The following is a 24,203-nucleotide window of genomic DNA, read 5'->3' as shown; positions in this document are numbered from 1 at the left end:
AGTTTGTGCAGTGATATTTGACACAGTAAGGTGATCAGGTCATACGCGTTACTTTATCAGGGGACGAAGCACGGCCTCGAACCTTCCTGTAGCCAATCAGCTTCCAGGACCGGGATTAGCTGCATTACAAAGATAGATGTTTAGTTTGTCCTATGTGAAGAGTGAGGTACATTTATTTAATTCCTATTAATCTTAATTGCAGCTTAAAAAAGCACTAGTTAGCCTTCTTAAGAATTCAAAACACATTTGGAATCAGTGGCTGGTGCGGCGTTGGGCCAGTTACATAATTCCTAAAATTATGTTGGGCTCCATATAAACATCACTATGCATATTTTTTTTACAAAACAAACTAATCAAATTGATTCAAATGGAATACTTATAAATGTGACAGTTGTCCCAGGTGCTCTGGGGTGTTCTTAGTAACAAAGTAACAAACCATGATATGTACATTTAGCAGCTAACAACGCTAGTACTAAATACATTATTTGAAATAGGTTTTGGGAATTGTGTTTGCTTGTTTTACTTAATTAATGCATTGTCAAATCAGCATTAAATTTCAGCAAGAATTGTGTTAACTGTCAAAACATGAGAAAGAGAGTTGATCTTCAGACGAGGAGAGCAATACACTTTTTGTTTAATAAAATGAAAGACATGCTATGGGCCTTGGTGACTGCAGATCTTTTTAAGAGAATAGACTACAATTAAGTGACCTGGAAGTGGTTCTTAGCCATTGAATATGACATGCTACTGACTTCAGCCACCCTTACTCACCGTATTCACAGACACAAACTACAGCAACCCCTCCTGACAAAGGATGCACTGTAGGAAACCTCATGGCAATTTTTGAGTAATTTCTGTGTTTTATTTTTTATGAAATGATATTATTAAAAAGTGTTTGTCCAAGAATCGTTTTATCCTGCAGACACGACCTACTTTATAAGTTATCCTGTATCTTACATGTTTCATTTTTGCTAAGCAGACAAGCAGGTTAAGAACTGTGATGTCGAATGTTTTGGTACTAGGTCCAGTTTTGTTTTGACATGCAATGCCTGTGTCCTATAGCCATGTCCGCTGCTTGAATTCACGGAGATGAGTGGAAGTATGACTATGAAGCAGATAAGTCCATCAATGATCCAACACTTCATGGTGCATGAATATAGACGACACCATGTAGAGTAATTAGGCTGATGGCCAAGGGCTTTGTGGAGTTAGCTTTTTAAATCTGAGGTTTACCCCACTGCCTGTCATTCTGCAGTGCAAACGGCTGACCGCAGGAGCTGTTGAGTCAGAAGTCATCCGAGAGACGCCTCCTGTCCTTGTAGGGTGCTTCCGGAAAGGAGGTTCTATTTGATATATTCACAGGTCACGTGGGTATCCAGGAAGGACACATCCACCAGCTCTTGGCTCTCAAGCTAACCGACGTGCATTTTGGACGGTTCTGAGTCGTGCCAGTGGGCTCGAGTTGTGCAACAGACTTGCCAGTTCAGTAAGAACTCTGGCTGCGTGATGCCTCAAGAAAGAATGTTCGCCCAGATCATCATGGAAAGTGTGCGTGTGCTTCTCTTGCTTTACCAGATATAGCCCTGGATGAATCCCAAGGCAAAACACTTTTTAAAAAAAAACACAAAAGCAAAACAACAGAAGGAAGTGCACCTAGTAGAGCTGCCGTTTCATGAGGCAGAATTAGATGATCAGGTGTATTTGTGTTTAGACGTGACGTCGTTGGCTGGTGTACGCAAAGCGGCTTAAAGACGGAAAAGAATGGAAGATGTGCAGACCCAGGGGGAGCTGTTCCCTGTCGATGTCAGTGTTTGCCTGACTCGGAGTGCGTGTGTTTGTGAGACTGAGTGCGAGAAGGCGAGAGAGACCGGGTAAGGGGGGGGGGGGGGGGACTGTATCGAAAAGGGGAGGGTGAGGGAGAGAGACTACCTAAAAGAGAACCTGGAGCAGAGCATGAACAGCATAGGGGAGACAGAAGGGACTCCATTTTGGCTAGGAAATTCCGGATTGTTCTTAAACCATCCACTAGACAGACTGACAGAAGGTAAGGAGTAAGGGGCAGACAGCCGGGTAGAGGTGTCTGCTCTGCCAGTGCGTTATTCTTACCACCGGTCTGACACGAAGGCGCCTGTAGCGGGGCCTAAGCTGGCCTGGCGGGATGTTTGCACGCGCGGGTGTTTTGATTTGCTGCCGGCAAGTTCGCCCGCTTCAGGCGTGGGTAACGTGCGTGTGCGGGGCAGCCGGTGAGCGCTTCTGTGTACGTGTGCTGAGAGGGAAGCCGTATCCTCTGCAGGAATTCCATCATGGGGGTTAAGGGCAACTGCTACTCAGCTGCTTGACAGCCTGGGAAGGAACCGTCAGAATATTTAAGTCTTTATTTATGGTTTTTTAATTGGGGGCATTTCGGCATCAATGAGTCAGTGGCAGGATTTTAACCTCATGCCCTTCCCATTCTTAATATAACCTTCACCTTTCAACTCTGACCTGACTCTGTTTCCAAGATTTTTAAAAGTAGGTTTAATCATCATGCCTGTAAGATGGCTTGACTTCAAGTTGGGGAGGTAGGGTTAGATTGTGTCACTGCTAAAGTTTGGCCTGGTCTCGTTCAGGTTCTATAGGAGGATGGGAAAGAAATCCACACAATCTATGGTTCCTCAGGATGAGAGTCACATGGCACAGCAGAAACGTACATGCTTAACACAGAAATCATGTAGTATGAATACATGAAACCAGATAGACACCTGAGTATCATGGACACGATAATCCATATATTTATGTGTAACTTTTTAAAGCTGGATCTGGGGTAAGCCATGTTCTTACGGTGAATTATTGAATTAAAAACCACATAAAAGCCTTTAGAACCAGAATAATCAATTTAGTATAATTTTATGGAGTATATGTTCTAGGAAATGTTTTGTCATTTTTTTTTTTAGAACAAGTATGACAATAATACACTCGTTTTAAAACACGATCAGGTAAGTCATTCACGAGGAAATACTCGTGGAACCTGGGGAATGATCTCGCACATGTGCAGAGGCCAAGTCTGCGGTCATCTGTCAGGACGGAACGGAATGCTGCCGCGCAGATATCCTCGACATCCGTAGACTGCGTGCCGACGTGTACAAACAGTGTGAAATAAATAAGAGCGTGAGAGTATTTATGGGAGACGTCAGCCGAACGCAGGAACACTCGGGGCGGAAAGAGTCCTGGTTTCCTCAGGGGAGGCAGGAGTACATCCTGTTCTGGTGGTGTTAGTTTTGTTGACATCGCCGTGCCGTTCTTCGCAACAGGAAGCTCTTATCAAGTGTCTTGGTCTATGGGCTGCTTTTTTTACCTCCCCTCTTGTAACCAAATGTTTTCCCTTTTTAAATATTATTCAGCGACTGTGATTATTTTTGGAATTTGGTTCAAAATCATCATCTAGGAATATGACATAAAAACGAACACTTGTTGCTATCTGAGCCTCATGCTGCTCAAAATATAATTTTTATTTATTTGGACCTTTGTTAGAATATGCTTATATTTTTAATTCCTCAGATTACTTAGGCATCCTCCTCCCAGGGACCTGATTGGTATGCACCAAATTTAAACACAACACACATGTCTGAGCCAATAGATTTTGAGCTCATTGTGGGTAGAAATTCGAGGCATCTCACCTGTTTTCCAGATCTGTGATGGCTAGAAGCCAGTGTGATCTTGGGTACGTGTGCACCCGCGTCTGAGTGTGCACGTGTGCGTGTTGGTGTCAGTTCACACATTTCCACTTTTTTATTCATGTGTTATTTCTGTGTGTGTGTGTGCGTGTGTGACCCTACTCCTCCCTCCCTCCCTCTCTCCCTCCCTCCATCCCCTGCTTAAAATGCCCGTCATGTCCCAGACACTTTGCCAAGGAGCTCTCCCGCCTGTACGCCCTGCCTCACCCTGCCTCGCCCTGCCTCACCCTGCCTCGCCCTGTCCTGCAGGCTCAGGCGGTTGCGTAAATAAATACGCAGGCCGGTAAATCAGACCGTGAGCAGACGGGATCCGGGCGGGAACAGTGGCACGGCTCTTTTTTCCGGCGGCCCGGTCTCTGGCGGCACAACAGCCGAGGCCGGCCTGGAGCCCCGAGGGCAGCGTGCGACTGGCCGTCTGGTCAGGGGCCAGCGAGCCACCGATCAATGCTCAGCCCAAGCAGATGGGTTGAAACGATTTTCTTTTTTTTCTTTTTTTTTTCCCTTTTTACCGGGTCTGGCCCCAAGAGGCGGGATGTCCAGAGGGACAGACGGACACAGACAAAGCGGACCCCCATTGTCCCCACATTGTGGAGACCCGACACCTCCTTCTGGAAAAACCCAGGCGCTAAATTAATTGCGCCTCTTTCCAGGCCTCCGTTGCAATCGGCTTAGAATTAATCTGTGCTCCTCTGTCCGAGCCAAGTCTGGACTGAGAAGCGCCACGGAGTTCCCCCCCGCCCCAAGTCCCCGCCTGCTCCCTCTTTGTCTGCCAGCTGCTGGCTGCCCCTCTCACAGGCCACGCCGCGCCTCCCTCTCTGGCCGGCCACCTCCGCCTCTCCCTCAGGTCTCCCAGTCGCTCAGTCGACCTTTCCCCCCGCCTTTCTTCTCTCTCCCTCCGTTGTTTCTGCTGGCACTCTGCCACCATCTCTGACCATCTGCCTCTCCCTCTTTCTTTCTCTTTATCTCTCTTTCCCCTTTATCTCTCGCTTTTTCCCCCTCTCCTGACGTCCGTCGCCGTCATTGCCCTTTCCCTCCCGCTCTATTTTCCTCCGCCTATTTTTAGGGCCCCTCCCCTTTCGCGCCGCCCGCCCCTCCGAATATGTGCCCCTCGCCCTCTGTCCTGCCCGACCCGCTCTCATCCCGTCTTCCGCTCTTTCTTCCTCTGTCACGCTCAGCTTGCTGTCAGGCGCAAACTGGAGTAGGGCTCTATTTAAGGAGAGATTGGCGGGGGGGGGGTTTGACAGCGCGCTGGGAACTGCGCGGCACAGGAACAGGAAATATGAACCTCAATCAGCGTCGTGTCGTGGACGGAAAAAAAAAAACACACGAGCACACAGGCTCACTTCCCCCCCTTCCTATTACGGTGCAGACGGCCCCCTCCTGACTACTGAGCACCAGCAAAACAACCCTGCCCCTTATCAGACAATTACCACTACCCCCCCACTCCCAGCTCTCCTGCATGGAACACAAACACAACAACCCCCCCCCCCCCCCCCAGTTGGTACAGCATGCCTGAGTAGCTGCTGGGAGATGAAGCTGCTAATTAATTTGATTTAGCCGTTCTTTCCCTGGCAGCGGAAAAATTGCCCCCCCCCCCCCCATCAGGCGCCCCTCCCTGTTGATTTTCCACCCAGCTCTTCCAGTCTCTCCTGGCGGCTCCCTCCTCTCCCCCCAGCCCCCTTCTCCTTCCCTGATTTTGGCCTCCGCGTGATCTCCAGTACCGCCAGTACTTGCTCCCCTTTTCCCTATTCGGATCCCTCAATCGCTTGCTGCCTGTTTGCCTTGTCACATCTCTGATGTCCCCCCCACCTCCCTCATTTATTTGCTACCCCTTCACAGTTTGTCTGCCGTTTGATAAACTCCATCCCTCTGCTTGAATATGATTTTCTTCTCCGGCCTCAAATCCCATCCCCTCCGGATGCTGCTTTCCGCTGCGACACGGTGTCTCTCTGCTACCACATCGGTGTTACGCCGCTCCTAAAGCCACTCAAGAGCATTTCATCCATTAGCATTAGTTTTAATACTGGAATTCAGACTGATAAACAGCGGTGGTTAAGTGGACCCTGCGTGGTCAGTTATAGACTGGGGTACGAGGTCCAGCTGCTCGGGTGACTCGTATAAATAATGTAACGGGTCTCATAAGGCCTGGGGATCTGCTTGCGTACGTGTGCGAGTGAGCAAGTGAGCATCTGTGTGTGTGTGTGTGTGGGTCATGAATATATTACATCATGGGGACCAAATGTCCTGGCAACGTGATAAAAACCTGTTATGTTGACATTGTGGGGACCATCTTCCCAGTCCCCACAAAGGGAAACTCAATTTTATAAAAATCTATGATTGTAATCAAAATACTAGAAATGTCAAAAGTCTATTTTGTTTGGTTGCTTATGGTTAAGGTTAGGACTGGGTAGGGGTTAAGCTTGTCATTGTTGGATTAGGGATTTTCCCATAGAAATTAATGGTTGGTCCCCACAGAGTTATTAATACAAAGGTGTGTGTGTGAGTGTGCTTGTGTGTGTGCGTGCGTGCGTGCGTGTGTGTGTGTGCGTGTGCTTGTGTGTGTGCGTGTGTGTGTGTGCGTGTGTGTGTGTGCTTGTGTGTGTGTGTGCGTGTGTGTGTGCTTGTGTGTGTGTGCGTGCGTGTGTGTGCGTGTGCTTGTGTGTGTGCGTGTGTGCGTGCGTGTGTGTGCGTGTGCGTGTGTGCTGGGTAACATGCTCCAGGTGCTATCTTCTAAACTTGCACGGCAGCTTGCTAATATCACAATCATTCCCTTCGACAGATATGATCTTTAATGAAAACCGTCATCTTTTACATTAAATTAATTTTCAACGGAAAGGGTAAATGTTATTTTATTAATGTAGATATAAATTTTCCAATGTGTTGTTGTCAGTTACAGTAGTTAAATAACAATTTACGGTGTTATTATGTGTCACAAATTTACAGCACAAGAGCTAAAAAGGGACAACAAACGTATTTAACAAATGTTAATGTTTTTTTCGTGCTGGGCAATATTTTATAATTTTGACGTGGAGGGAAACATTCTAATCTTGTGTTTCTTGTCACAGGTGGCTGAAGACCAAACCTCACTGAAATTCATTAAATCTTTTAGTTATGCTCAGAAATAAATATATTTAACAACAAATTAACCAATGCTAAAAATATATTTGAGTGCTTATCAATGATTTTGTCATTTTTGAAGAACCCAATGACACAGAATGTATCACATGACCATTATATGACAGGATAAACATTTTAAACATGTTATTCGGTTATTTTCAAGTATCTGACATAACAGGCTACCATTACGTGTAAATGTTTTCTTTCTCTTAATGAGTCATTTATTTTAAAAGGTAATTTTAACCAAGAAGGTAAAGCTCTTTTTGACAGATTTAATTTGTTAAGGAAATATTAGACGATTGATTACAGATGCTGACAAAATTATAATGAAAGGCTGCCTGAATTGATGTAAAGTGAGGAACCAATTACATTTGTTCAGTTAAATTCATTGTTTGACTATAATTTTGACATGTATTTTAAAAGGTTTTGAAGCGGCATGAAAAATAATCATTGAAGTTTAAATGTCTGCATTTCAATTTAACATTTATCATTTATAAGTCAAATCACATCTGACATGTTTTACTGTAGCGTTTTGACAGCAATTCATCAGACTGAAACAGCTCAAAAATAGAGATTATTGCGTCAAAAAAACAAATTCTATTGCATAAAGCGTAACCATGACGACAAGCGTGATATCATGATATCAATCTTGCGGTTTTATTTTATTGCTTCGTGGCTGTTTTTTTAGATTTCTTTTTCTTAAAGCTTTTTTTTTCCTTTAGTCAAACTGTGATTTTATGTCACATATTTGGTCGTAGTTTGTGACCAAAATAAACAGTGTTAGTATGTGAGCATGCATGCATCGTTTTTTGTTTGGCTTATTGTCCCTCCGAGGTCAGTGTCAGGTCACAGTGGCTGAACTTTCGTCTAGCATCAGTGTGGGGAAGCCGTCACACTAACCCTGCGACCTCCGAGGAAGGCCGCTCAGCTGCTTCTGCATACTCCCCCCCACTTTTACAAAGGTTATTACGTGGGCCAGCCCCCACCCCCCCCAGCCTCCTTCCCGCACTGGCTATGGCAAGTGATGAGTCACCCCACTGAATCAGACCATCTATCCATTTTAGGTGATGACTCCTTAACCAATCGGTGCCATGATGATCTGGAGTCTGGGGAATCCTGGGGTGGCAGACTAAGGGGCGCTAGGTACAGGCTGCTTGAAGGCCTGAATGTAAGAAAGCACAAGGAAGAAGTGTGGGTCATGTATGCAGGGTATGTAACATAGTAAGCATGGGACACTGTGCCTGTGATCGGAAGGTTGTTGGTTTGAATCATGGAGTCGGGAGAGTGATTTTATTGCTGGGCCCTTAAGCAGGGCCCTTAGCCCCCAATTGCTCCACTGATTGTCTAACCCTGTATTTACATTAGTATATGTTACAGTAGGGGTGGGTGACCTGATCCATGGAGAACTGGCATGTGTGTGTGGGTTTTTGGGATGGCATCTCAATCAGCCAATAACAGTGGGCCCCCAGGACTGGATTTGAGAACCACTGCTTTATTATTGGCTGATTGAGAGGCCATCCCAAAAACCTGCACCCACACTGGCCCTCCATGGAACAGGGTCCCCACCCCTGTGTTACAGGACAAGAGCACAGAGCACAAGACCCAAGATGAGGCCCCAGTGAATCAGGTCAACTTCCATAGTGATCATTCTCCTTTTGGTCAATGGAGAACAGCTGTAAATAGATTGATCACGGTTTTTTTTTTCTCTCTTTTATGGTTTTTTTACGTAGAGACTATAGTGTCATGGTCAAAGCATGATCAAACATGGCTGCCCATCCATCCATCCATATAATCATCAGAGCCTATCCTGGGAACAACAGGCACAGACAGGAAGCAACCCTGGCACTGATAAACCACAGGATACACACACAGGGGCAACTTAGAGTCGCCAATCAACCGACCACGCACACTTTTGGACTGTGGGAAGAACATGGGGAGATCATGCGAACTCCACACAGAAAGGTCTTATACCCGATCTGAGGATCGAACCCAGGACATTTTTGCGGTGAGGCAGCAGCGCTAACCACTGCGCCAACACGCCACCCAACGTGGCTGCCGTATTTTATAAAAAGATCACTAGTTTCACTCTCACTGGTGTTGGAATCGAATATGTAAAAGTGAGTTGTTAGTTTACGGCCTATGTATGTCCTTGTGGTGTGACGCTTCAGGCTGGTCTGGAAACATCAGAGCCCATGAGCTACCATGAACATGTGTGAGACGGTATTGAGATTGCATAACTTAACGGAGCGCAATGTGGGAAACGCGGTTGTTTTAGAGCAGACGGCCAGGACTGCAGTGAAACTGCTTCTCCCCGAAAGTGCTGGTCAGGAGATGACGGTGCCTATTTGCCCGCTCATGTCACCCCTCTGCTAAGAGTGTCATCAGAGACGCACCACCGACATGCGCTGCTGCGTCTTTAAAGGTGGATTGCAGGCAGATATATTTCCGCCGGATGATTTCTGCGTCGGGGCAGGAGTGGGTTTAGCGCATAGCTTTCGGTTAAGGACGGCGTGAAGCGAACGCATGTCTCGCCCTGCCGGCTCACGCACATGGGTTCACCCATGGGATGCCCCCCCCCCCCACCCCTGATGAGGAAAAAAAAAAGGTGAGAGTAGGGGGGGGGAAATGGCCACGAAGTTCTTCTAAAAGCTGGAGAGGTCATAAGAACAACACCCAATCCAAACGCAGTTCCCATGGAGACAAGTGCGCGGGTATACAAAGAGAAAGGGCAGGAGGGAGGGGCTGGTGGTAGATGGGGGGGAGGGATAGTCAACACGCAAAAGAGAACGGAGGGAAGTGTGAGGCAGAGGGTTCCAGAAAATTCCACCAACCATTCCCTTTCCCGTTTTTTTTCCACACTATTCCCTATTCTCCCCTCTGCCGTCTCTTCCTCGCCCCCCACCATGTCCCTCTCGCCTGTCCCAGTGTCTTCCTGACCCAGATCCTCCTTCCCGTTTCCAAGTTCATAGCTTGTCCCCCCACTGTTCCATCTTGGGGCAGGTCTGGGGACAGTGCGTGTGTGTGTGTGTGTGTGTGTGTCAGTGGTGGGGGATCCTCGCAGGCCAGGGGTAGAGACTGGGGTGGGCGGGGTTCCAGGATAGCGGTGAAACAGGTGTCTGCTCCAGGTATTCCACTTGCGGGGTGGGGGGCTGCCCTCAGCGCTGCTGTGGAGACTCCCAAGTACAGGAAACAGTTACTTAGTTATGCTCGACTTTTGCGGCCACAAGTCGCCGCAAACCTTCGCTCGCTTTACGGAAGCAATAAAAGGGGTGAATCGAAACTCCAGCATGTTCCGCACCACTTTACAGCCCTCCTTTAATCTCGCTGCCTCGTTTCAACAACTTTGCTCATTTAGGGACACACGCATCCGTTCAGACTATTGTCTGCACCCCCCCCAGCCTCCCCCCCCCCCCAGCTCGGGCTTTTTTGTTGGCACAGCTCCTGTTTGTTTTCAGCCATTTTGGGGACTGGCAGTGCTTGTAACAAACTGCTTAAATGGCGTCCTCTCGCTCGCTCTCTCTCCCTTGCTCTCTCCCTGTCTCTCTCTGGCTCTGCCTCACTCTCTCTCTCTCTCTCGCTCTCCCTCAGTTTCCCTCGCCCTCTCTCTCTTGCTCTCCCTCGCTCACTCTCTCCCTGCTCCCCTCTATCTCTGAGCTTTGTGTGTATAAAGTGGTGCGTGCGCATGTCACCATCCGCTGGGGACAGCACTCCGAAATGCAAAAGATGGCCGGAATCGAGGGAGAAGGGTGACGGAGGGAAGAGGAGGAACGAGAGCGAGCAAAAAAAAAGGCCTCTATCTGGAGAGACAGAAAGCAAAAACAGAGAATCATGTGTCAGAGGCAGCGCTGAAGTGAGAGAGAGAGAGAGAGTGTGAGCGGACGGACGAAGGACCAAGCGAGAGAGAGAGAGAGAGAGAGAGAGAGAGAGCGCGTCACCGCGAGAGCCGATCTTGCCCTCCGTCTTTACACACTGCTGCCTGTGTGTGTGTGTGTGTCGTCTCTCCCGCACGCACACACACACACAGACACACACAGTCGCACGCACACACTCTCCCTCTCTCTCTGACACACACACACACACACACAGAACGAGGGAGAGGGAGCGTGAGAGAGAGAGAGAGAACACATCGCAGCAGACATGCAGCAGCGGGCTTTTGAGGTATGTTTTCTTGTTGTGTGATTACCTAGCGGAGAAAGAGAGGGAGGAGAGGAATACGACACCTGATTCATTGCTCTCTCGTCTTTTCTGACTGTTTTTTTCTACCCCTCAATCGCTCCACTGTTGTTGTTGTTTTTTTTTTTGTTTTGTACGGAAGGAGAGCACTTCAAATGTTTTTTTTCCCCTCCCTCCCTCCTTGTCGTATGTGCGCATCTGTGTGTTGCAAGTGAGTGCGTGTGTGGCATTAGAGAAGGCCCTGTCTCCCCTGTCCTTCTCCCGTCTCGTAGGAGCAACACGCAGGGCTTTTTTCGGGAGCGATGACTCGTTTAGCGATTGTGATGGGGGCAGATAAAAGGCAACTTCCCATTTAAAAAAAAATGGAGAAAAGGAGCGTAAGGTAGAGCGGCACAGAGAGGCTTGTGGCTCCGGCGCCGGGGGTAGAGCGGGCATCGCGGAAGAAGGGAAAGGACTTTGGCTTTGGGTTTTTTTTGTTTTTCTTTTTCTTTTTTTTTTTTTAGTGAGGCCTTTTCTCTTTGCTACGGTTTGATTTCCATCCACTTGCTGACAAAATAACAAAGCGGGTTGTGTGTAACGCGCCCGTTTGCGCGTCCCGGAGGATGCGTGAGCTGCGTAGATCCGCTCGTTCCCGGGTCTGTACCTTCCCCTGACTCTTTTGCCTCGTCATTAGGATGAACTCTTCTCCTTTTCGCCTTTTGGAACTGAGCGTTTTTGCAAAAACTAGGAGGGTACATTGACGTCATAGTTGTGTTGTTATATCCCTGAAACCCCCCCCCCCACACCCCACCCCCCCCCCTCACCACCACCCCCCAAACCCTTCCCCAAAACAACGGGAAAAAAAAGTAGGTCTGCCAAATATTTCCACATTCCTCGTCGTCGGTCCTGCTGTGGCTTTGCTTTTATGCTTCGTTTTATAAGTGAAAAAAACTGGCCCGTGAAACCCACGGGGGCAACGGGGTCAGAGGTCAGCGATCAGGGATCCCACTTGCTAAATGGCGTCACACATTTTTCTCTTATCGGTTCTGCCTTTAAACGCAAACAGGCTGCATTTTTTTTAACCCGCAATGGCCGCTAACGTCAGCGAGCAGACCGTGGTGTGGAATTCACGCGCCCAGGCCGGTCCGCGAGGGCACAGTGTCTCACGCAAACGGTCACCCCCAACAGGCCCGACCATAACTTTGTGGTCACAGGTGCATCGTGGAAACGTTCCCCATTCGTTTTTTGACCCGCTAGTCTGTAGCATCGCCAGGCCGCGCCGAAGATAGTCAGTCAATCCCCAGAATGTTTCACCAAAGACTAAAGCTTTTCTTTGAGCTGCCTTAAAGCTTGAAAAAAAAAAATGGGGAGACTCATAGTGCTTTGGATTCCCCTCCCCACACCTCCATGCAGTCTGGTGATCAAAAACCCCATCAAAAAAAAAAAACAGGGAATTAAAGAAAACAACTTCCTGCGATTGGGTTACAGTGACAGAATTAGGGGAATTATTTGGCGTTTTGAACTCTAACAGAGCGTGGAAAGTGCTGCGTCTCGGGGGGACCGGGCAGGCGGACGAGGTGGCGGGGGCAGGGTGGCGTGCTAAATCGCCACGGTAGCGTGGCCTGCGCACAGGAAGGCGTGCTGACATGCTGTGCAGGATCTGAAAGACAAGGAAACCATGAAATCTGTACAAGGAAGAGTTGTGTTTGAAATAAACTGTCCCCCCTCCTCTTCCCCCCCCCCCCACCCAACCCCTTATTCCCTTTCGTTGGCTTGGCACCGTCTTTTGGCCGAAGGTTGTGCAGAGTGCAGACCCCTTAACGACAGACAAACCCCCACCCCCCCCGTAGCTGCCCACACAGACGCCAGCCGCTACATGCGATTCCCTGTCTCCTATTAGTCCTGGGGGGCAGGGGAACACACCAGCCAGTCACTCCTGATCGTGCAGCTAACTTTTACCCCCTAGACGCATATCCGAGTGCCAAGGTGTTATGCACTAACCAGGCTGCAGCTCACAGGCCCGCTGACACCTCTGCGGCCTCTGCTTCTTGCGCTTTGTTGTTTTTCATGTCGTTTATTTCCATTTCGCTGCGACCGTTTTCTCTAAGCCGTGTGATGTTGTCATCGCCGCCGCCGCCGCCATCCTGCGGTTTCATAGGCTGTTGCAACCAAAAAGACTTTGACCGCATTTATTGCAATTTTTTGGTATATAATAATTGCAGAAGCAAATTTAACGACGGACAGCTGAACGGTCTTTTTCTAAGGTGGTAATGTGGAAAATGTCGGTGGGGGGGGCGGGGGGTTTTGAAGGGTTTTAAAAACAGCGCGTTGACGCCATTTGAAGTGAGGAGCTGGCCCAGATAAGGCAGTAAACGCACCCATGGAGAAGTCCCGAAAACGCAGGGGACTCTCAGTGCCATGCAAGGCCAGATGTGGCCTGGATTGCATCACGCAGCTTGCAATCGGATGGATGGGCACTGGCATCACCCGTTTAGTGCCCTGCTACCCCTCACCACCCCCCTGCCCGCCAACAATCGCATTAGATTTATCGCGGCAAACTGAACTTGGGAATCCAGCTCTGGCTGGCCACTAAGGGCCGCTGCTCCAATTGTGGGTGAGTGTTTGGAGTGGTGACCCAGGAGGACGTAGGGGCCAGAGCAGGGTGGCTGGGGGTGCGTTGGTGGGGGGTGAGGGAGGAGGGATCAGTCGACCCTCTGTGAAGGGGGAGGGGACTGCATGCCGAGCCCCTGTCACGCTTGGCCGGTCTGTTTTGTGGTGAGGCAGTGTGCGTCACAGGGAGACGGAGATAGAGAGAGAGAGAGGGAGAGAGAGAGAGAGAGAGAGAGAGAGCGAGGGGGCGGTGGATGTGCGTGTCAGCGCAAACGTCGCCTAAAATCGTGACTTAGTCTCATCTTGTTTGTCTGCCCGTCTCTTCATTTGTATCTTAATTTAAAACAGGGTTTCCGGCGCGTTCTGCGGACGGCCTGCGGGCGCTGTTCCGCCTTTGCATATGTATGCCCCTCCGCCAGAGGACAGCCGTCCTGTAGCCTCGCGTCTGACTGTCACCTGTACCTGCGTGCCCTCCTCTGCGCTGTATGTTTTCTTGTTCCTGCCTGCCATTAAATATGCCAGTCCCTGCAAGGAGCACGCCCGCCTGTCTGGACCGCTCCTTCCCGTCGGCATGTGGACCTGCAGCGTGTCGCCGCGTAGCTGCGCAGCACCGGACGGAGGGCGCCTGTTGGCGGGTCCCGCCTTGTGTGCTCCTGGGCTCGGCCTCGGTCTCTCCCCACCTCTCCCTCCTCTCCTCTCTGCAATAACAGTGCTGACCTAGTTTCTGTCGGTTAAGGGCTGCTTGTGGAATTTTACAGGGGCCTGCCTGGCTGGGCCAGCAGGACCAAAACGCGGGAGGAGAGCCTCCTTTTTTTTCTTTTTTTTTGTCTGCCGCATCGTTACATCCCAACTGTCGTCCTGACTCGCAGATTGTCATTGCGTGGGCCCAGCAGATTAAAAAGAACACACACACACACACACACACACGCCACAAAGAAACCTCCGGCGGTAACACAAGGCGGCCCCGTTCGTACAATATGGCCGCAAAACGCGCCTTTCTGCTGTCTAGGCGGAATTAATATTGCAAAGGGCAGCGGCTCTCCGCCTTCCCCAGCAGAGCTGCGACAGATCAGACCGGATGCAGCAAGCTGAAAAAAAACTAACCCCCCCCATCTCCCCAGCCCCCGCTCGCCCATAACGACGAAGCCTGCGGCCCCCAGCAAAAGGTCGCTAGTGACTACGACGGGAAAGGAGCAGCCCGCCATGAAAATGACCCCTCCCTCGCCTTCAGCCGCCTGCTTGTCACGGGTCTATTTTAAGTTCAGCGGCCATGTGTCACTCAGCGCGCTATTTAGGGGAGTCTTGATTAGCTCGCAATTGCTTTCTGTTAGGCGTCGGTGTCGCTACGCCACACTGGAACCGATCGCTGGGATACCGCTGAACGTCCTGTGCCGGAACTGGGAATCTACCAGAGCTCATTTTCCCCAAACCGTCCGCCCCCCTCGGCCCACCCCATACCCTCTTCTGCAAAGAAAATAGACCACGCCATGTTTTTAAAGGATGATTTAAAATGATCTGAGGTTAATAATCAGTTCAAGTTAAGCTAAGCCCTGTCTTTTGAGCATCATGAAATCCTCTGTAATCGCAGCCACGGTAAAAGGGGAATTCAAGGAATCATGCGTCGGTTTGTCTTTCGGTGTGGTTTTTTTTGTACCTGCGGCCCTAGTGACCTAAGGAAGATGAGCGCGCAGTTCTAGGATGTTTTGGGATTTTTTTTATAGCACATTGCTTTATACATTTGCTTGCCTGGATCAGTGGGATGTTATTACAGACTGGCTGTGATTGGACTGGAAAGAGAGTGGAGATGGAGCTTAAAACGGGACTTACACTTATTTCCGAGCCTCTGGTATCCCCCCCCCATTGTGACACAATGTCATATGGTGACCAGCTAATTAAATAGTGCTTTGTTGAGACAGATTGCCGTATTTCACAGCAACACTTTGTTGGCCGGGACTTTTTTTTTCCTTTTATTTAGACTGTATATGGTGTTGCATTATTTATTGACCCCCCCTTCTCTCCGTCTCTCTTTGCTAGGTTTTGGCGCGAGGTCATGGTGTCCCGGACAGAAGTCTGGGACCCTTTCCACGCGGGCACGCTCTTGTCACAGCTGAATGAACAGCGGCTGGCCGGCCCCACCCCGTTCTGTGACATCACGCTCATCGCCGCCAACGACACCAAGTTCTCTGCACACAAGAGCGTACTAGCTGCTTGCAGTCCCTACTTCCAACAGCTGCTGTCACCTTCTGCTCTGACACCTCCACCTCCCCCTCACCCCGTGGCTAGCCTCGGGAAGGACAGGGTGCTTGAGTTACCTCACCTTCAGCCGAAGGTACTGTCTGACCTACTGGACTACATCTACACCTCTCGCGTCTCCCAGCATTGCGCCAAGGGGACCAAGCGACTCTCTGAAGCAGGTCGTAGCCTGGGTGTGCCTTTCCTGGCTGGGCTAGTAGTGGGGGAGTCAAATCAGATGAAAAGCAAAAGCGGACTGGGCAAAATCAACGGGATGGAGGAAACGGACAAGGCGGATGCCGCCAAGAGTGCAAGAACACCCCACTGTTTCCCCCTTGGCACGGTTTTCCCCAGCCTTGTACCAAAAAAGCACTGCACCTCCTCCCACTCACCGTCCTCCTCCCCAGCCTACTCTGAGGAGTCCCAGTGGAAGATGGCCGCCTCCGTGGACAGCCAGCTGCATCGCCTCCACAAAAGGCCCGAGAGCTCCCCGTCCCCCTCCTCGTTGTCTCCCATCGACCTCACTGCACCTGCCAGGAAGGATTCGCGATCCTCACCAGCCTCTTCCATGACCAGCGCTTCTCCACAATTCCAGAGCCTTCCTCCACCGCCCCACCCCGGACAGCTGCTGGTCTATCCAAAGAAGGGGATGGGTGACAGCTTCCCTGCAGGCGTAGACTCTGAGCGCTCTACCGCAGAGACAGCGCAGATTCTGTTCAACATGAGCACTGCGGCCTTCCAGGGCCATCGGCCCACTGAGCCAGAGCAGTGTCCAAGTGGGAAACAAGGAAGACCAGGTAGCCCGTCCATGGGATCAGGCCTTCCTCAGCCTGACCCTGAGCCACAATCCTGCACACCTCCTCCCATGCCTCCTAGCTCCGACCAGACAGCGCCAAAGTCCGAGCTGCTGTGTGGGGTCTGCCACCGTCTATTCAGCTCCGCTTCGTCCCTCACCGTCCACATGAGGCTGCACCGGGGAGGGCGGGCGCTCAGCTGTCGGCACTGTGGCAAAGCCTTCATCCACAACAAGAGGCTCCAGTCCCATGAGGCCGTCTGCAGACAGGCTCCTCCCATCCTACCCGTTCAGACAAAGCAAGAGCCACTAGAAGAGGGGGAAGAGGAGGCAGCAAGAGGAGGAGAGACAGAGGACCAGTCTGACCAAGGCCGCGTGGGACCTGGACGACCCGTGAAGAAAGGACGGGGCTTTCTCGGGCGACACCACCGTAGCTTCCCCCGAGTAGACCTACTCGCCGAGGAGGACCACTTTGTGAAAGTGGTGGATGGACACATCATTTACTTCTGTGCTGTCTGTGAGCGTTCCTACATGACACTCTCCAGCCTCAAGCGTCACTCCAATGTTCACTCCTGGCGGCGCAAGTACCCCTGCCGCTTCTGCGACAAGGTCTTCGCCCTGGCCGAATACCGCACCAAGCACGAGGTCTGGCACACGGGCGAACGCCGTTACCAGTGCATCTTCTGCTGGGAGGCATTCGCCACCTATTATAACCTCAAGACACATCAGAAGGCCCTCCATGGTATCAGCCCTGGTCTCATCTCTAGCGAGAAGACGGCCAATGGTGGCTACAAGCAGAAGGCTAACGCTCTGAAGCTGTACCGCTTGCTGCCCATGCGATCCCAGAAGAGGCCTTACAAAACCTACAGTCAGACCCTTGCTGATAGCCTACTTTTGCCCCCTGACTCTGCTATGCCTCTGCCTTTGCCCCTGGACTGCAGTCTACCCACCTCCCTGGATCCTGATGAGCTGCGCTCACTCATGGGAGATGACCATAGACAGGGCTTGCAGCCTGACCCCACCAACTTCCCGTTCAGACTAGGCTCTGGGGGTTTGGATCAAGGGGAAACCTCTAAGGTTTCCTCTGCTTCATTGGATAAGCCTGTAAGGACGGCCGAGGATGAGACATCCAAGGAAGATTCTGTGGGCAGCAGCAGCAGCAGCAACCTTGAATTGCCTAAGGGGAACTCTGGCTCCAAAGCGGCGGTCTCCTCTGTTATCACTTATGGACATCCTAAGCCTTCAGTCATTGTCCATGGCACAGCTGTCTCCTCCTCTGTCATCGTGCACAGCAACCAGATAACCTCCGGGGTTGGCACAAACTTCCACAACAGCTCCTCCCCAGAACCCAGCAATAGTCAGCTGTCCCCTAAGGCCACTCATCGGCCCATGAAAAAGCATATGTTGAAGGAATACATCCAGGCACAGAGGCAGGGCTTGTGGGAGGAAGAGGGCTCAGCTACCACAGAGAATCTCGGAAGCACAGAGGCAATCGATGAGGAAGAAAAGGGGAGGCACTCAAAGGGGCGCAAGGCACACAGCAAGAGCATAACCTACATGGCGAAGCCGGCCTGCATGGCTGGTGTATCCGAGGTGAGGGGCGTCGCTCCTCTTTGTCAGATTACGGTGCGTATTGGGGAGGAAGCCATCGTCAAGAGAAGAATCTCCGAAACGGACCTCATGAGGGATAAAAGCCCTCCCCCGTCCACTAAATCAAGAAAGACTGATCCTGTACCACAGGATGCAACCAAGCCCCAGCACGCACATCACCACCACCATCGGCACAGGCATCGCCCACACCGTGACACCAGCAAGCAGCTGGAAGTGGAGACCAAGAAAAAAAACCAAAAACCCCCCAAATCCCCCAGCAAGGTCCGAGAGTACTACTTCCGCCAGGAGGTACGCGAGGAGGACAGTGACCAGGATACGGAGGATAACCTGTGGCGACCATATTACACCTACAAGCCCAAGCGCAAGACGCTTCATGTGCAGAGGGTGAAGAAGTCCTCCTGGCACCGCAAACTGCGATACAAGCGCTCTCTTAGACTGATGAAGAGGGCAGAAAAAATCATGGACCACAGCATCAAAGGGGAGGATGAGGAAAAGGATGATGAGGACGATGAGGATGACGATGATGATGATGAAGATGAGGAGGGTGTGGATGACGAGGAGAACGAGGGAATGAGGAAGGAAGGAGTAGAGAACAGGCACTCTGTTGATATTACAAATGGCAGTCCGATTTCCACTAATGAACAGCAAGGTTGGGACACAAAAAATAAAAAGTCAGATTGTGGACTCAGCCCAACTTTAACCCCTACCCAGGTCTTTCCAAAAGTATCCTGTCCTTCTCCAATCAGACAGGACAGGCACGAGCCGATGGGGCACTCACCCGAATGTGGAACCTGTGGAAGGCGGTTTTCCACCACTCGGAAGAGGGACAAGCATGAGCTGACACACCTTCTGGAATTTGTATGTTTACTCTGTCGAGAAACCTTCTCATCCCAGGCCCGGCTGGAGAAACACCAGAGGGCCCAGCACATTGCCCCTGAGCAGTCGTCTTCCACATTGCAAAACCGTGACTTGGACCCAGAGATGGAGATAGAGAGGGTTGGGCAAGAAAAGGGTAGCCCTGGGCGTGTGGGCAGAAGGCCTTCTGTTAGGCACGTTTGTCCGCACTGCTCTAAGGTGTGCAAGACCGCCGCTGCACTGGGGCGCCATGCCAAACTCCATGAGTCAGGCAGTCCTGCTGCAGAGGACGATTCAGAATGTGGGGCTCTTGCTCCAGAAAAGGAGATGCCACCACCAGGGACTACTGACTCAGATATGAAGACAGAATATGCTCAGTCCATTCCAGTTATCAGCTACCCTGCATCAATCTCACAGACAAATGGCAGCTCTGATGCCCAAACAGCAAATTTTGAGCATCCTGGAAAAGCAGAGGCAGAACCACAAAATCTGGGAAGCAGGGGCAGTTCAGAGCACAGAAACAATGGTCTAGCTACTGATCGAAACCCGAGTCCACGCGGTGAGCCTCCTCGCTCCGTCCCTGGCCCATCTTCTAACCTTCAGAGTGTGTTGGTCCTCAAAGGAAAAGAATCCATAGATACAACCCATTCTTTCAGAATACAGAGAGAGAGAAGCCCAGAAGGGAAGGACAGCCAGAGGAACAGCCCAGCCCAGAAAGACAAGAAATCTGACACTTCTCCAGACATGGCGATGAAGCTGCAAGCTCGGATGGAATCTGCTGCTGCAGCGCCTATAACAATGGCTGCTGGTGGGAGGGGTGGGGTGGTCTGCACGGGTGCTGCAGATCAGGAGATCGAGAGCAGTCTCGGCCGAGGGGTCAAGAGGCTGCATAGCGAGATGGACGATTCCAGGGCGGCTCAAAATCTCAGGGCGACGGCCCTGTCCAAAAGCCCGAATCCCAGCCAAGCACAGGACCTGACAATGCCGTCCGTCGTGCTGAGAGAAAGGGAGCTAACTCAGCAGGCTAAGGCAAACACAGGCATGGACCAGAGGGAGGTGACCCTGCTGGTGCCTAAACAAGAGGTGGAGACTCCGGAATATTCTGTTGCTCAGACCACTGTAACCAGCACCCCGCAGAAAGCCCTCAAGTCACCACGCTGCTCCCCGCATGCTACAGACCTCCTGGCAAGAGCGCATTTGGAGGCCTCCCCATCTCCACGGGGGGGCCGCGCTTCCGAGAGGCCTCTGCTCCTGCAGCCTCCATTCTCATCCCGAGCGAACGATCGCCCATCTGCACATGCCCTTCTACTTCCTCGAGCCCCCCCGCCGGAGACTAAGGCCGAGGAGGACACCTCCATGGGCTCCCACGGAGAAGCTGGGTACCCTGTCCAGGAGTTCCCCCTGCCCCTCATTGTGCCTGGGGGCTGCCGTTCGAGTAAGAAACATGAAGACAACATCCTAGTGTCCTACCCCGCCAGCCCCATCCCTTTTGGCCCCTTGGGGAAGATGGTTGCCAATGGGGACCTGGCTAAACTGCCCTTTTACCCTGACCCGTATCAGCTTCTGTATGGTCCACAGCTGCTTCCCTACCCTTACAGCTTAGCTGCCCTGCCCATGGCCCTGAACATGATGGCCCCGGGGGACAAGGTGGAGCCGTTACCCTTCCTGCCTGCCCTCTTAAACTACGGCGCCAACCCTTATGTGGGCGCAGTGCCGCACCCCCTGGTGGCCAATCCCAGCCACTACGGCAGCAGCAGCGGCAGTGGCAAGAAGAGAGACAGCAGCAACCCATAGGCCAGGGATGCTCAGAGGAGGAATATTTAAAAAGGCGGGTGGGCTTTCTCGGTGGGGGGCGGGGGGGGGCTTGCTTTTTCCTTTGTGACTGAATATACTTGCTCAGTCCCTGCCTCTCTTTTGTAAAGTAGTGATGAGACCTAGGCAATTTTAGAGGAGGAGTAAAAGAGGCGAGGCTTTGGAGGGGGAAGTTAAAAGGGGGTGGTTGGAGGGAGGGATAGGATGGAGGACCTCTCCCCCCACCCCCAGTTTATCTAGCACTTCCAGTACACCTCTCTCCTTTTATCCTTTCTTTCTGTGGTAGTACTAGTGCTCGATTAACTGTCCTCTCAGACTTGTTATAATATTAATAACTATAATATAACAATAATTACAGCTAACAGGGTGTGTGTTTTGCAAAAATTAGTTCCGTCTGCTTCCCTTTATAGTGACTGCAAAAAGAAAAACAAAAAAAAAAAAAATCCAAAAAAGAAAAACCTCACTTGAGGCTGGTAAAATTTTAGGAGAGAAAAAGGATGAGAGAGCATCACTGCACACGACGGAGGTCAGAGGGCAACTGGGGCGGCGTGTTCAGTGTGTGTGTGTGTGTGTGTGTGTGTGTGTGTGTGTGTGTGTATGTGTGCAGGTGCCCGCATGGGTTTTCTGTGCGTGGGCATGGGCCCCCCCCCCAACTTCATTCCAAAAAGCCACAGTAAAGGCAGCCCGACAGGGGGAGTCAGAGGGGTGTGTCATTTGCAGAGGAGCGGCCTGTGCCGTCGGGGGTGGCTGTACCTCGGCTTGGGGAGGGACGCCGGTTCGAGCTGAGGGTGAAGCGGTCCTCTGGTTTTACCTGTAAGGAGCTGCAGGTGCCCCACCCCACCCCCACCTTAACGTTTACGTATAAGCTGTTATATTCCAGACTTGTAGCTGAGTTAAGCCCTGACGACTCCACATGGGAACAGCCACTTGGGGTGAGCACACAGAGCAGGCACTCGGTCACGTACTTCCGACTCTCGTTACTCATCTCATCTCTTACTACGATGAAAAGGGAAAAAAATATGACAATAAAAAAGGAGAAGAAGACAGCGATTTACCCTGATTTAGAGAGCTTTTCTTTCAGTCCCCCGCGCCTCCCCGGTGTCCCCCCCCCCCAAAGACACGCTCTGTGTGCCAGGTCTGGGAGCATGAGTGTGGGTGTGTATGTGTGTGTGTGTGTGTGTGTGTCCATGAAGAGGGAGGGAGCGTGTGAGAGAGAGCGAGCGAGAGAGGGAAGAATTCAGTCTGAGCCTTGCGTTACTTCCTAGAGACACATTTAAAGGGGTTGGGGCGTTCTGGCTTGAATCGGATTGCCCTAAGTAAGGACAAAATAACTGAAAAAAATGCGAAACTCATCCCCCAAAATGAGCATAGGATTGGGGGCAGTTTCTGTCAAGTTATGATTTCTGCATCAGTAACAGCTGGGGGGGCTCGGCAGCGGATGGATACACTTCTCCCATTTCTCCCGAAGTAGATGAGGGTTTAGTATCATCTGCTGCAGATGCCATCCCCAGCTGGAATGGGGTGGGGTGGGGCGGGGAGCACAGCCCATCACGGTGGACTTCCCCGGTCCCTCGTGACCTCTCTTTCATGTGTATCTCCCTGTTTTTTTTTTTGTTTTAATACACAACCTTCCGTTTGTTTTGCGGTTTTTTTTTCCTTGTTACCAGACAGAGAGTTCTGTAAAAAAGGGGTTTGCATACACAGAAAAAAAAATGAATGTAATTTAGTCACAAGGTTGATGAAGTACAAAAAAGAAACAAAAAAAAAAACAATAACAACTAAAAGTAGATGGATTATGTTTTCTGACTTGAATAATAATATGTTAAAGATCTACAGCCACTCTTGAATGGTCTGGTATATATACAGTAGTCCTGTAGGAACATGTGTTGGGTTCTGTATTTACAAAGCATGAGCAAGACTTGCTTCTTTACAGTATCAACTCTGGTATGTCTTCACTTTCGTTTGTATTAGTTACTACTCTCCCCTCCATCTTTTGATTCTTTTTTGGTCTCCATCTATATTTCACCCCCCCCCCCTCCCATATTTGCAAAATTTGAAACCAAAAACAAAACAAGGCTTCCACGTGTTCATGACCACAACGGGAGCTGTCCTTCTAAAACTCCACCCACTTTTTTTCTCCCCCAGCACTTTACCCCCCCCCCCCCCCCAAAACACCTTTTACGTTGCTGTGCCTGTACCAGAAGGTGAAGCCATAGCACTCATATGGCTCGGGTGTGGTTACAAGCCTTTTGGTTCGTTAAAGAAAACAAAGAAAACGGTCAAAGGTCAAACAAACCTCCCCCGATCTGGCGAACTTTTGCACTGGTGTGAAAATTTGCACCTGTTTTTTAAAAATTTATTTTTAAAAAAGCAAATTAAAAAGCAGGCCCTGTGTCTACAGCACATTACTACTGACTTTTTCCTTGCATTTTTTTTTGTTAACAAATCCTAAAGAAACTCAACTTATATTAATCGCACCGATAGTTATATTTGTATTTATAGTCGTTTATATCCGTGTTTTGAAAATGAAAGCATTAAGAAAACCCTCAGAATGGCTTCATGTTATGGTGACGTGAATTGTGTGGGCCTGTGATTATGTCTCCAGACCCGACCAGTCATGCTGTGTGTCCACACATTTCCCACAACGGCGACCTTCAGGGGTTTTGCGCGCACATGCCTGTTTGGCTCTCTAGTTGATCAGGTGACTCATGAGGTTGAGTGTTAGAACAGGAGGACCTGATATTCCTGTTTGTAGGGGTGAAATTATGTTAAGTTAATTTTACCCTAAATCACGTGGCATTCCATTTCTGTGCTTAAGTATCGATGCTGACTTCTGAGGACTGTGAGAGGTTGGTAAGCGAGCTCGAGTTTCTCGTCTCACGAGGAAGCTTGGAGGAGTCCAATTAGGCAGGTGAATTTGGGAAATCTGCACCTACGTCGTGCTCTGACACTGGTCCAAAGTCGTAGTGGAGGGAGGGAGGTAGAACAGGCCGGTTACGAATATGGGATAAAGTTCAGTTCTGCCACAGGTCTGACAAAGGCTTGTACCCACAAATGACCCTACCGACCCCACCCTCTGTCTCTTCATAATTTTACTTCATTCATTCCTCATTTTTTTCCTGTTTTCTTCCTTCCCGCTACAATCAAACAAATAAAGTATTAACCTGATGACCCAGTCCGTTGTCTGTCAGTTGCTCAGTTATAATGTCCCATTAACTGCTGTTTCTCTCCAAGAGCTGCTTTGCCATAACTTTGCGATGCAATGCTGCAGATAAATCCATATATTAATGGCATTTTCTTCTTATATT

At 50.3% G+C, this 24,203-nt stretch overlaps 1 protein-coding gene across 2 annotated transcripts; it reads left to right on the top strand.

Moving 5' to 3' along the window:
- Window positions 1-1,918: 1,918 nt before the first annotated feature.
- Window positions 1,919-24,070, top strand: zbtb4 (zinc finger and BTB domain containing 4). Of its 2 annotated transcripts, none has more exons than XM_023832534.2 (2): window positions 1,919-2,044; window positions 15,627-24,070. In XM_023832534.2, exon 2 carries the CDS (start codon window positions 15,643-15,645, stop codon window positions 20,875-20,877), a length of 5,235 nt encoding a protein of 1,744 aa, XP_023688302.2. In that variant the 5' UTR covers window positions 1,919-2,044; window positions 15,627-15,642; the 3' UTR covers window positions 20,878-24,070. The 2 variants fall into 2 exon arrangements, with proteins under 2 accessions (XP_023688302.2, XP_023688301.2); XM_023832533.2 differs by lacking the exon at window positions 1,919-2,044 and adding an exon at window positions 10,467-10,988.
- The last annotated feature ends 133 nt before the right edge of the window (window positions 24,071-24,203 follow it).

This window comes from Paramormyrops kingsleyae, chromosome 10, assembly GCF_048594095.1.
Source record: "Paramormyrops kingsleyae isolate MSU_618 chromosome 10, PKINGS_0.4, whole genome shotgun sequence".
Taxonomy (NCBI): domain Eukaryota; kingdom Metazoa; phylum Chordata; class Actinopteri; order Osteoglossiformes; family Mormyridae; genus Paramormyrops; species Paramormyrops kingsleyae.
This window is presented reverse-complemented; position numbering and strand designations above follow the sequence as displayed.

Excerpts from the sequence above, each read along its gene's own strand:
- zbtb4 (XM_023832534.2), top strand. The coding sequence starts at position 15,643 with ATGGTGTCCCGGACAGAAGTCTGGGACCCTTTCCACGCGGGCACGCTC.